Source organism: Sinocyclocheilus anshuiensis, unplaced genomic scaffold, assembly GCF_001515605.1.
Source record: "Sinocyclocheilus anshuiensis isolate Anshui unplaced genomic scaffold, SAMN03320099.WGS_v1.1 scaffold758, whole genome shotgun sequence".
NCBI lineage: Eukaryota > Metazoa > Chordata > Actinopteri > Cypriniformes > Cyprinidae > Sinocyclocheilus > Sinocyclocheilus anshuiensis.
In genome coordinates this window covers 1,374,075-1,387,728 of record NW_015548126.1, presented here as the reverse complement: position 1 = coordinate 1,387,728, position 13,654 = coordinate 1,374,075, and the positions used below count along the sequence as shown (strand labels likewise).

The 13,654-nt window shown below is 38.8% G+C and overlaps 1 protein-coding gene across 4 annotated transcripts in view; it reads right to left on the bottom strand.

Annotated features, from left to right (window-relative positions):
* The window catches only part of LOC107704762 (large proline-rich protein BAG6-like), a 16,464-nt gene extending 3,435 nt beyond the window's left edge, over positions 1–13,029 (bottom strand). The window contains exons 1-20 of one of the 4 annotated variants that reach the window (XM_016507765.1): positions 12,835–13,029; positions 12,249–12,365; positions 11,952–12,069; positions 11,484–11,728; positions 11,333–11,404; positions 10,566–10,688; positions 10,269–10,447; positions 7,574–7,703; positions 6,979–7,182; positions 6,539–6,758; positions 6,397–6,456; positions 5,952–6,271; positions 5,469–5,553; positions 4,911–5,221; positions 4,358–4,637; positions 4,093–4,262; positions 3,355–3,408; positions 2,533–2,635; positions 2,221–2,345; positions 1,705–1,839 (exon numbers count right to left, since the gene is read on the bottom strand). In XM_016507765.1, coding sequence (XP_016363251.1) covers positions 1,705–1,839; positions 2,221–2,345; positions 2,533–2,635; positions 3,355–3,408; positions 4,093–4,262; positions 4,358–4,637; positions 4,911–5,221; positions 5,469–5,553; positions 5,952–6,271; positions 6,397–6,456; positions 6,539–6,758; positions 6,979–7,182; positions 7,574–7,703; positions 10,269–10,447; positions 10,566–10,688; positions 11,333–11,404; positions 11,484–11,728; positions 11,952–12,069; positions 12,249–12,332 — 3,018 coding nt within the window. In that variant the 5' untranslated portion in view covers positions 12,333–12,365; positions 12,835–13,029. Of the gene's footprint in view, positions 1–1,704; positions 1,840–2,220; positions 2,346–2,532; positions 2,636–3,354; positions 3,409–4,092; positions 4,263–4,357; positions 4,638–4,910; positions 5,222–5,468; positions 5,554–5,951; positions 6,272–6,396; positions 6,457–6,538; positions 6,759–6,978; positions 7,183–7,573; positions 7,704–10,268; positions 10,448–10,565; positions 10,689–11,332; positions 11,405–11,483; positions 11,729–11,951; positions 12,070–12,248; positions 12,366–12,457; positions 12,807–12,834 lie in introns of those variants that run through there. The other 3 variants (XM_016507764.1, XM_016507762.1, XM_016507763.1) reach the window with 3 other exon arrangements.
* Between the last annotated feature and the right edge of the window lie 625 nt (positions 13,030–13,654).

The following is a 13,654-nucleotide window of genomic DNA, read 5'->3' as shown; positions in this document are numbered from 1 at the left end:
ACACCTTTTTTAACAACCAAAAAGTGGCTGTTTCGTTGTCTGTTGAGGAAGTACAGACGTTCCTTTCGTTGATAGCAGAGGAGCGGATCCAGCGAGCTTGATGGGGCGACACGGAATGAAAACGTTTTTCAGGAGTCGCGGCAATAGAGGCGGCGCAACTATAACGACATGTGAATAATCCCGCCCCCTCTAAAGCGGTACTGAACTGCAGTGGAAACGCAAACCAAGCCGAGCCGTACGTGTCGTACTGTACTGAGCCGTGCCGAGCCAAGTTGTACCACGCAGTGGAAAAGCGCCGTAAGTGGCCAGGAGAGCAGGGGCAGTCCAGGCTTATTCTTCTAATAATAATTAAAGGGGTCATATGACGCGATTATGTTTTCCTTTCTCTTTGGAGTGTAACAAGCTGTTCGTGAATAGATAAGATCCGTAAAGTCACAAAGATTAAAGTCTCAAAGCCAAAGAGATATTCTTTCTAAAAGTTAAGACTCAACCACGCCTACCTAAAACGCCTCATTCAAACACGCCCCCACGAATCTACGTCACTGTGTTGGAAGATTTGCATAACACTGCCCAAATGTATATGCAAAGAAACTTTGCGTAACTTTTATTCTCGCTGTAGTATTGTCGCCATCGCCGCCATGTCGTGGAGTCCAAATATGGTAAGGGGCATAACATTTCTGTCACACACTTGAGGTATTCGGCCAATCACAACGCACTGGATAGCTGACCAACCATAGCACACCGTGCTTTTTAGAACAATGAGCTTTGTAAAAATCGACGCGTTTCAGAAAGGCAGTGCAGAGAGGAGCAACAATAATGTACGGTATGTGGAAAATAATGTGTTTTTGTACCTTAAACTGCATAAACACATTGGATTACACCAAACACAGAAAATAATGTTATTTTTAGCATCGTCATAGTATCCGTGCCATTGATCCTGGTGACCACAAACTCGACTACAAATTAACTTTGCTAAGAGGTCTTTGTGTCTGCGCAAAGAGAGAGAATCACTATTCGTCCCTTTTACTTCACAATAATAAAAAATATATATATATATATATATATACGATTCTCTCTCATAAAAGGCTCATAATTGTATGGCTGTTTTATTGTGTGGTTTTATTGTTGTGGTCCGTCATACACGTATGAATAAACATTACAATTTCCTTAGCATCTGAACTGCCATTGCGATCCATTGTTTTCCTATTGTTTAAATTGACCGCACTCCCTCCCGTTACGTCACTTTCGGTTTGCTGTTTTTCAGATGCGGAAGTAAAACTTTCTTACAAACGACTCCAGAATTTTTCTTACACAAACGAATCGGTTCGCTTCAGAAGGCCTTTATTAACCCCCTGGAGCCGTGTCGACTACTTTTTATGATGGATGGATGCACTCTATTGGACTTCAAAATCTCAACACCATCTCTCTGCCATTATAAAGCTTGGAACAGCCAGGACATTTTTTAATAACTCCAATTGTATTCGTCTGAAAAAAGAAAGTCACATACACCTACGATGGCTTGAGGGAGAGGGCAATCTTGGGGCAATTAAAATTTTGGGGTCAACTATCCCTTTAATGACTAAATAGAATGAGCAGGCCACATTCAAACTAAACAATGTTCACAGTATGTTAACCAAGACCATCTTGACTATGCGAACATCCAGCACTACACACTAACCAACCTTCATAACTGGTGGAATCTACCTGTGTGTGGATGACGTATTGAGTGATCTGTTCCTCTGTGATGGGGATGTGCTCCAGTATCACTTGCAGCCTCATGGTCATCATACTGGTTAACCAGTTCACCAGGCTAGGGTTGACCTCAGCTGACATTGTCCTCTAATAGAGAGGCGACATGTAAATTCACGTTAGGGATTCACTGAGTGTACTTGAACATACATATACTTTCCTAACAAAAAAGTAAATTTTATTTTTAAAAAATATGTACATTTAATTTTACATTACATTTTAATAACTATTTTAATATCCCCTAACATTTTCAGGTTTTCCATGACCGTGAAATCCTGTTTTGATGTGTCTAACCCCTAACACCTTTATCATTAATTGCTAAGTTTCCTTCATCAACGCAATCCCCCACCAACATGGAAATGTCTCCTCCACAATTTTATTTACAGTGAGCAGGTGTAGGATGAACAATAAAAGAATAACCAAGACGAAAAGGGTTGTAGGAGTCAGATGTCAGTTGTTTTGGGTACTAACAATGCGGTGGTTGATGACGGCAGTAAGGGCACTTTGTTCTCTGTTTAGACAGTAGAGGTTGAGTGCAAGACACTCAAAGAGAGCACGGTTACACAGCTGCAGGAGCCGAGGTCCAAACGTTTGATCTGAAGGAAAAAAAACACATTTAATGTGGTTCAAACATTGGATCTGAAGAAACAAAACACACATTTAATGTATTTCATATGTTTTTGTGTGGAAATTTAGTTTCTGCATTCCTACAGAGCCCTTGGACATGATAAAAGAATGAAACTGCAAGCTAATAATAAGCTAATATTTGGTGAATGCATGTACCGGTGCAATGCAGAATGTGGGTGGCAATGCCTACAAGTTGTTGTCTGAGAAAAGCCCGGTTCGTCTGGGTGATATCTACCCCATCTCGGACTGCGACGGTTGACTAGATGGGATGGACAGGAATCATACACCTCAAATTTGCATCCGTTCCATTGAGTGGAAAGCTTGTTTTCATTTTCTTTAAGCTAAGCAACATCATCTTTGGCATGCTTTGACTTCATATCATATAAAATCATATACTGTGTTTGCAGTAATTCACTAATAATGGAAGTCTAGGCACAACACATTCCTGAGTTTAAAATTCAGCTTGAATTTTCTTAAAATGCTTTATACATTAATTGCCCCATACAAATGTGTTATTCAAGTTATTCAACATAACCCTGAAAGCAGTTACTATAACTGCTTTTTATTTTAAAATATTCAAAATGTAATTAAATTCCTGTGATTTTGAGCAGCCATTACTCCAGTCTTGAAGTGTCACATGATCCTTCAGAAATCATTCTAATATGCTGATTTGGTGATCAAGAAGCATTTCTTCGTATTATTACCAAATGCTGAAAACAATATTTTGTGGAAATAAAAATATTTTGTAACATTATAAAAGTCTTTACTGTTATTTTTGATCAATTTAAGGCAACCTTGTTGAATTAATTTCTTTCTAAAAAAATAAATATAGCTTGTATATAGTGTATAGATGTCCACTTCACATTTACAGTACTTGTTACAAACTGAGAGATCAGTGGAATTTATTTTGTGTAGTAATTGCCAGTGTCACAGAGCTTTTCATAGTTAGTTTTCAAGAAAGAATCCAGGGATTCTTACAAAACTTTCTGTGATGTACTCCTCAAGTTCAGCAATTAAGTCATCAGCAGCTGCCTATAAAAACAGAAAGAAAAAATAAGACATGAAAAGAGAAACAGAAAATAGGGAAAACTGAAGAATCAGACCAGAGAAAACAAAAACAAAGTGTACAGGAGAGGACAAATATGCAGAATCAAACAACTGCAAAAACTCCTCAGAAACTTAAGTGTAAAGTAAGAAATGGAATGTGATACAAGATTGTTTACAAATAGTTTCAAATAATGATGCGTGTACATTCCTTGACTGCTGTCAGTGATAACATCCTGTATGTCGCATTCAATTACGTAAATATTCAATTACGCTTTATCGCATTTACATTAATCTGTGTGTTTATGTTGAAGTTGTATTATCCTGTCAGGGTTAGTAACTTGTAAAAACAGACAAGGCAAATGGCAAATCACTTTCAAAGCAACCAAACTACAGTGACTTCCTGTTTTGAATTTCAATTTAGTCAAAGCAAAACCATGGGATATTCAGGATATTTAGGGCACTCCAACACAGTTGTTATTTGTCATTGTAAATATTTTAGACTGCAGTCACATTTTAGATGTTTCCCTTATGTAACGAACCCATTACATGACCTGTTGAGTCTAATCAGGTGTATTTGATTAGGGAGGCATAGAAGACGGGCAGTTTTTGGGGGTATTCCAAGACCAGCATTAAGAATCGGGGCACTTGACACTGCTAAAGACAACTTACAGTGATGTTGGCCTCCGTGGGTTCACGGCCTTGCAGGAAATGCTCAGTGAAGAACTGAGCGAGTTGGGGCTGGATACGACCAAGTGGCTGGTGTTGCCCATGAAGCAACAACACCATGTCCACCATGGAGAAGTTCTGACAGACCAAAGCCAGTAGATCACCGAAGAAACCTAAACACATACACATGTTCTTTAGTTTTCCTCATTCTGCTTGGATAAAAAAAAAGAAATGAACTAAGGAAATGCATTAACCCCAAAGAGCTCACCCATAGCATCTCCAGTACCAGGGGTGAAGATGTTACTAGTTTGGGAGAGCCTCTGGATGAACTGTGCGATGCTCTCGGTTTCGTTTTGAGGGGTTCCCAGAGAGCCCATCATGGTGGACAGGACACCCTGCACTATCCCAGTGAAGAGCTCAGGGTTCAGACCTTCACCGGCTGTGGCGGCCCCAGGAGCACTGGCTGCGTTTGGTGTGGCAGTGGGAGCAGTAGGGGTCGAGGTGGGAGGCTGTCCCGCAGGAGGCTGAGAGAAAAGTGTTTGGGAAGCCTGATGACAGAGATGCATAAAACTGTCTTATACACACTAGCATGCATTACAAAAACCAGTGAGAAAAAGGCAGAAATCTAGTGTTCTGGCAAGTGAACAGGAGCTGTCGAGATCCAAAAATGGGGAAAAAGCCTCAGGATATGTTGCTCAAGATAAATGGACAAAAATGGAAGTTTGTCATGGTATCTATGGCATCAATGTTTGAAAATGATGATGAGTATTGTAATAATAAAATCTGGAAAAAAGTCTATATAGCCAAAGGAGACTATTCACCTGCATGAAGTCTGTGACCCCCTGTATGAAGGTAGGGACCCCAGGCATGGTGACTGTTATAGAAGGGCCCTGGCCGCCTGTGGCAACAGCTCCTCCCAGTAGAGACCCCAACAACTGCTCAAGGTTTCCCCCTAAAGGATTCTCCTGAGGAGGTGGCGGTGCAGATCCAGGTTGAGGAGTGTTGGTATTGGTACTATTAGACTGTGTGGACCCAGAACCACTTGTGGTGGTCGTGGTGGTGGATGGAGTGCTTGTAGAAGTGGACGTGGAGAAGGTGAATGTTTGTGAGGAGGAAGTGGTGGTTTGACTGGCTGTGGATACAGAGAACAGTAAAATATATTATACTATGCCCTAATAAAGAGGCATTTTACATCAGTATTACATAAAACATTTTCAGTCTTGAGAGAATATCAGGTACATCAAGAGGACTATGATCTCATTTGAGTTGATCCACTTGTCAGTTATCAAATAAAATACTCAGCACTCATTATATGTTATAGAATTTAAACTAAGCAGTGTATGTATTATTATAAATTCAAGTTTTTTATGCAACTGTACCCATCTGCCCTGCAGCCCCTGAAAAAAGCTGGCTGACCAGTCCACCAACCATCTGATTCAGAGCAGCAGGAGGGAAGTGTCCAGCCTGAGAGGAAACACACACATCCGTATAAAGCCAACACACAATGAACAAGTCTGAGCTAGGACTTCTATAAAAATTGAAAATAATGCATGACTGCTTCTGAATTTAGCAAACTGCAACTTCCGGTGCAGCACATTGCAGGCTTACAAAAATTCATTACAAAAAATATGACAGAAACTACTACCACAGTCTGCAATGGGAGAATACAATAGCGGAATCTTTTAATTGAGATTTTAGCGGAAATATGTAGGCTTGGCATCATATAGAGTTCATTCAAAACTGTAATCAAAACCACTTCAAAATTAAATTCATAATACATCGATTCATGTGGTGGAACACATTCATTCCTGTCTAGAATTTACACCTCTATATTCCGGAAATATCATGGGAATTTTATTCACCTGTCCCGGCTGTTGGCCCATCATCGGTGGCACAGCTGCTCTGAGGTTAATAGTGGCCCCCCTTGTGGTAAAAGTAGGGCTGGCCATCCTGTGAGTAAAGGAGGGTCTGGTGAAAACTACTCTGGCCTGAGGTGGGTAGGGGGGCACAGGGGCTGGATTGGAGCCAGAGCCAACGTTTGCTGCAGGTGGTGTGGTCTGTTGCCCCTGCTGGCCAGTAGAGGCAGCGTTTGCCATGACCATGGCTTGCTGAGTGACTTGATGCACAATGGCTTGCATGAATTCTGGAGGTAGACCTGGAATCTGAACAGTAGGGGGGGCACCTGCAACATGCAAACATGTGCATTACATACGGTGCAGATGCGGATCACACAAAATCTGAACACGTTATTATCATCATGTATATAAATATAACTGTATTCTTTTTAAAGACAATTTAAAGACTAACCAGGCTGTCCAGTGCCAGCAGCATTCTGTTGTCCATTTGCCTGTGTAGCATTGCCAGAATCTGAAACATTAAACAATTCATTTAAATTCAAGTAAGGAAAAAATGGTTACACCACTTACACACACATACAAAAGAAACCCACCATCAATGTTCATCTGCATCATCACTACAGGCTCCATGGTTTGATGACTGATCCGGATGACTCTGGGCCCTGGCTGTGCGCTCTGCTGATTGGCTGGACCAGGCTGAGCAGCAGGCGTTAGTCCCTGGCCTTGCTGATCTGATTGGCCAGTAGACTGAGGTAGATCATCAGCTGCTGGTCTGTCATTGGCTGACATAGTCACAGTAGTTCCAAGATTCAACTGCAGAATGTTAAAAGTTAATTGACATGTTTTAATTAGGCCTACTTCAACAAATTACTATTATAGACCTTGTGTCTCAGTATTTCCGGTAACTCTGGAAAATGTACTTCTACCAAAAACACCTCAGTACTCATCTATGAAGTGCTCTTCAAAACTTTCACTTTCAGGGTTATGCAGTACATGTTTCCCACTGCACGAGTCTCACAGACCACATCCTTACCTGCACTGGTAGGTGATGCACGCCCGCTGGAGTCAGCACAGAGGAGGTGTAGTGAGACATGGGGCGGATAACGTGCAGGTGTCGAGGAGGGTTGCTCAGGAGGTTACACCGTAAGTCGCTCAGGGCGACCAGGGCGTTTCCCAAGAGACGAAGGGCCTCCCCCACGAGGTTGAGAATGCGTTGGTCCTCATCCCTCTCTTGGGTCTGTTGTTCAAAAAGAAAAAAACAACAGATATAATATTTAACCTATTCACTGAAATGATGCACAAACACCAATTAATCAACCTACTGTCATATTTCTGAATTGAGGTATTAATTCTAAGCTACGGGATCTAAGCTGTTAATGCAGTACCGTGTGAAACAACACACAATCAATCAATCACTAAATATTGATATATGACTGCATCGCTAATCAAATTTTTACATCTAATTTTTCATTGTCTACTGAAAATGTGAAAAGATGTATTTTTATATTATGCTGGCTGAATGACTTATCGTGGCCTCACTTCCAAAATTCATTTTCATTCACATCAAAGTAATTACGGCGCCTGAGCTCTACATAGAGGAAAACATTTATGATGAGTGGGCTTCTTACATTGTTGTTGTAGTCTGCAGTTGTGGCCGCCTCTAGAATGAGGTGAGCTCTCTGAATGAAGGGCTGGAGTCTCTCCTCGACTCTCCTCAGCTCCGTTAACATCTCCACCATCTCAGCTGGGCTTGGGTGGCTGATGGAAAGGCAGCAACAGGATAATCATAAATCAATGTTTCTATATGCAATTTGCATTAAACATTGAACATCAGGGCATGACTTTAATACACTTATAGCGGAGGAAAACAAAGGCTTACACAAACTGCTACTCGGTTTATAGATTACTGTGTAAGAGCAAGTGAAGTAGAGTATGGTTAAGTATATAGTGAATAAATTAAACAAAACAGACTCTGCTTAGTCAACAAAACAAGGCAGCTTACACTAAACATAACCTTTAGTTTGACACTTCAAAAGCAAGTCACTAGTGGTAAGAATGGTGGTTTGTCTGACTTTTAAAACTGAGTAGGATACAGGAGTAGTGGGAGCTTCGCTTTTCAGTGGCTAAGCAGACACATCCTATTACAGCTAAACTCCCACTGATGGTTTGCATCTGCGTTGATTAACTGCACATGAAACAAAGAAAATGTGACTCATCATCTGTGTGGAGTGTTATTCTGTATTATATTACATCAACTATAAAAAAAATTGAGGATCCTGCACTCTTTTCAATCCACATGGTGTAACATGATTTCAGGTCATAAATTCTTCCAAAAAGAGTAAAAAACTCAATACTAGTAATTAATTTGCTGTGTATACAAGAAAGGATTACATGGCGAGATGCTAGCAATATTCTTTTATTGTTACAAAATGCAAAAAATGTGCAAACTAAAGTGCTCAATGCATTTAAAATCTACAACAAATGTTTCAGTCACGCAGGACCTTCTCCTTTTTTTTTGGATACACAGCAAATTAATTTCAAGCATTGTATCATCTACTCTGGTTTTTGAAAACCACACTGATCACATGCTTTGGAGTCAATGTCTCAAATGGACAATAAAATCATTGTTTTACTAAGGGAGGAAACATGAACAGAGACTTTTATGGAATTTTAGGTTACTTAAAAAAACTTGTTCAAGGATATTGCATAGTTATTTAAGAGTAAGCTAGCTTATAATAACTTACCATGCATAATAGTATATTTATATTACCATTCAAAAGTATGGGGTCAGTACAACTTTTTTTTAATTAATACTTTTATTCAGCATTGTCATGTTATTACAAAAACATTATTTCAAATGAATGCTGTTCTTTTGTATATTCTATTCATAAAAAAAAAATCCTAAAACTGTTTTCAAAATTGATAATAATAAGAAATGTTTCTTGAGCACCAAATCAGCATATTAGAATGATTTCTGAAAGATCATGTGACACTGAAGACTGAAGTAATGGCTGCTGAAAATTCAGCTTTGCATCACAGGAATAAATTGCATGTTAAAATATATTCAAGTAGAAAACAGTTTTTAAATTGTAATAATATTTCACAGTGTTACTGTTTTCAGAGTCTTTGTGTTTGATTAAATGCAACCTTTATGAGCATAAGAGACTTCTTCAAAACTATTTAAAAAAAATATTTGTGACCCCAAATTTTCAGATTGTAGTGTAGATATAATTGTTTTATATAAATTGTTTACTAAATAGAATTATATACAGCAAGATGTTAGTTTCCTAACTTAGTGAGGTTAATCAAGGCGGCAAACCTACATTTCTTAACCTGATGTCAAATGTCAACAATCTCTAAGGTAGACTGAACTGAATTCATGCCTACTCCTTCAACAGCAAACCTCAATCTCCCAGTTTTAAGAACTCTCTCTGTTTCACCTCACGTTGTAGGCGGTTGATTTTAAAGTGTCTGTACATTTCCCACAAATTTCATTATGGGGCCAAACCAAAAGGTAAAATTAGACAAAAGGAACATTGTTGTCAGGTGTTTATGAAACTTAAAGACAGAAACTCACAATTCTTTTCCAATTTGTTAGTCATTCCTTCAGAAAGAAACAGAATCTATCTTTCTATCTTTTATCTATCTTTTCTATGTGGCAATTCACTGGTGATTCAAATGGATTTAGCAAATTTGGTACACAGTCATAGTTTAAGAAACATTACAGATTTAACCCCCCAAAAAATTGTACATTTCCTTTTTTCATGTGGATTTTCTTATTGAATTATCATAGAGGTAAGACCAGATAAATATTGTCACATGTATCATAATTACCAGGCTGTAATTCTCCCAATAACATATTTTAGGAACCACCAGATTTTCTACTCACAATACCAAAGCCTTAACATGGTAAGAGGAAGAAGTTTACCAGATTTAGAGTAAATCAACAATAAACTGTTCAAGTGGACATTCCTTGACCTATTAAAAAACACCCCCCCAAAATGTCCCACTGTGTTTAAATAACTTATTAACAAGAATAAATAATGACTAAAATAGTGACAGAGTGACATTATAACTGCTGTATGCAAGATTCCTTTAACTTCTTGACTTACATTTTTGACTCATAACTTCCATCAACTTCAATTTAATTAAAAGCATGTTTCGATAGGAGCAAAAAATGCTTAGCAAAACAAAACCGTTTAAGGAACAGTTAATCCAAAAATGAATATTTCGTCACATACTCATGCTCATATTAATAAATCAGGATTTATTATATTATTAAGCAAATAATTAAAATTATAATTATGACTGAACTGATCCTACCTGAGGCCTGCTGGAGGGGGTGGAGTACCCTCAGTCTGGGTGGAGGAGGAAGAGGATGGTGGGGTACTGGACGGAGGAGAAGTGTCCATGGGCTGTACAGTAGGAGATGCAGTGGAAGTGGAGGAGGTGGGTGGAGGTGCAGAGTCCTCCTGAGATGCTGAGCCATCCTCGGGCTGCCCCTACGAAAGAAGAGATGAGGGAATAATCAAACAATCAATAAGCAATGCACATGCATTTCTTCCTGATTCCACAGTATGCAATAAGCCAAGCAAGGCAATTCTCAGGAATATAGCTTACCTCCAGTCTCTGGATCACAGCATTGGTGTCTCTCAGCAAGTTCTCAGCCAATAACAGCCGCAGTCTGGGCTCACTTTGCAATGACTGGTCCAAATCTATCTGAACATTCACAGAGCCATTGGTCTGGAAGAAAGAATTATATGGCATTATTGTATTTCAGTAAATTAGTTGTGTGTGTGTGTGTTTATATATATATTATATATATATTCTTTATTTATAAAGCACATTTTAAAACAACCAAGAGGTTGATCAACAAACACATACAATATATATGCTTATGCTAGCCAAGGCTGGCTGTTTTTTTAATAAATATATTAATATTTAACATGTTGTTGACTGTGATAGCAAACAGCAAAGCTGAATTACTCCAGTCTTCAGTCACATGATCCTTCAGAAATCATTCTAATATGCTAATTTTGTGTTAAAGAAACATTTCTTAAGCTTTGCTGCTTAATAGTTTTGTGGAAACTGTGATGCATTTATTTTTTCAGGAATATCTGATGAACACAAAATTCAAAAGAGCAACATTCTATCTATAATTTTTTTAGATTTATTTAATACACGAGTTTCACAATTTGAGTTGAATTACTGAAATAAATGAACTTTTCCATGACATTCTAATTTATTGAGATGCACCTGTAAATGTTTTACCCTTATTTTTGATCAACTTAATGCATCTTTGTTGAATAAAAGTATGAATTTATTTATTTTTGCATGCAATTTCCAACACAACAAAAGGCCTCTCTTTAGTTCACAATGGTCCTCACCCCCGTGCTGGTACTGACACGTGGATTTCTCGCACTGTCTCCCAGGCCTGTCATCATCTGCTGAATGGACATCTGAGGAATAAGAACACATTAAGCAAAAAGAACAAAAATCAAATAATACAAGTGATACGGAGTATAAAAAAGAATCTACCTGAATTTGCTGAGGGTCCATAATGTTAACCGGAACATTAAAAGTACCCAGCATAACATAGCTGTTGGCATTGCGGTCATACGTAGGCCCAAGAGGGGTCTCTTGAGAGCTACTGGTTGAGTTTGGGTTCTGATTTCCTCCCTGTGTTGCCCCAGAGGGCCCTGGTACGCCACCCGAGCCGGAGCCCTGTTGGGTGGTCTGCGGTGGGGCCCGCTCTACCAGGTGAATTACTTTTCCCTCCACATCTAGACAGAGATGGATGAACAGGGACAAGTACAGAAGAGTCACAAGACTGCAAAGGGAATATTATTCAAAAGCGCATGCTGAGTTGACCGGAAAAAAAAAAGGTGTAGTTTCACTTTGCAATTCAACAGAATTTGCTTTATATGGAATCGTATACACAAAATGTCAAAAATGGAGTTCCCTCGAAGGATTTGGAAACTGCTGTTTTTATGCAAATCAACTCACTGTACTCTGTTAGGGTTTTCTCATCCTGAAGTACTCTGCCCTGATAAATGAGTCTTTGTTTGTCAACAGGAATTCCAACAGATGGTGATATGTGCTCCTTGAACTCTTTTATGGTCATCTAAGAAGCAAAACGAGAAGCTGTCAAATTCAAAAGACAATTGGCAGACAGTGGACTTCTGTCTTTATCCGCAGTCACAAGACATGTTCTTCACCTTAAATTGTGGTTAAATGCAGAATGCCAAGTCATCATTATAAAAGATATGTAACAATGAGAATAATACGAAAAATCCAGCTTACCTGTGCCTGAACTGTGTAACTCCTGCTCTGGGAGTCCAGGGTTTTCACAGTCACCTCTATGTTATTGTTTGAATGTTCTTCCATACTGTCTGTATTATGCTAGAAAACAATGATAACCTGGCAGAAAGTTAAAAAAAGAACCTGCTGTCTACCTCTGAACATGTAAAATCCTATAACAAACGGCGAAGGAAAAGTGTTACATTACACACAGGCCACAACTGATACCCAGCTGTCACGCACACCCCACCTTTCCAGAAGTTTCTTGATTTACTAGAAGCATATTCTAGAAACATATGCTTTTAGACATTGAAAGCTATTTAACTGTAAATACAGCCTACTGAAACGGTCTAGAACACCTGCTACAAACAACCTGCTAACAGTCACTTGCTGCTAAATGTCCATCAAACAAACAAGCGTTTATATAGTGTTTTTAAGATAACATATGTCCATTTATTAAAAATACATTACGTCTTCACGCATTTCGACTGATTGTCATTGATAAACTAAACAACAAATAGAAATAAACAGACAAATTAAAGTAAACTCGAGCTGTGCGACCATGTTAACTCTCCTATGTTTGTCCTACCTCGAGACGCGGATATTCCTGGTTGAAATTCGTTGTTTTGCATATACACTATGCTTTCTGAGTTTACTAACAGTATGGCTGTAATTTGTGCTTGTTTGTATAAAATCGACTAGTTAATACATCGATGTAGCGAAGCTAACAGCATCGCGCTATCATGCTAGCCGGTGCTGCGCGACAAGCACAAGGAAGTATACGGTGACGTCACGGCGTTCTCATAAACTCTGTAAAGAAGTTATTTTGTAAAGAACTGTACGTTTAAAATTCATAAATTATTAATTTGGCATGTGAGTTATTAATTAATTCAATATTAAAAGTAATAATAATACATCTTAATGGAAAAATAAAATAGCATTTTTACACTCATTGTTAACACAAACAGGCCTAGAGCTAGACTGTGCTATCATGAGATTTAGCTATTGAAACACAAAAGTCTTAATGGATTTCACATTTCTTATATGTTTAGTTTGCCTTTGGTTATGCATAAATAATTAGCATAGACTACTATCCATATACCCTGTTGAAAAAAACCAGCATATGCTGGTTAGGTATGTTTTGAAGCATGGCTGCTGGTTTGAGCTGGTCCTTAGCTGGTGCTAAGCATATAGCTCCTGCTCAGGACCAGCTTAGCACCAGCACATGACCAGCTTAAACCAGCTCATGACCAGCTAAGGACCAGTTTAAACCAGCAGCCATGCTTCAAAACATACCTAACCAGCATATGCTGTTTTTTTCAACAGGGTAGATACAGTAAATATTAGTGTGCCATTTACTGATACACCAGATTTCCCCTTCAGCAGTGGTCTGTGGAACAGTCAAAGAC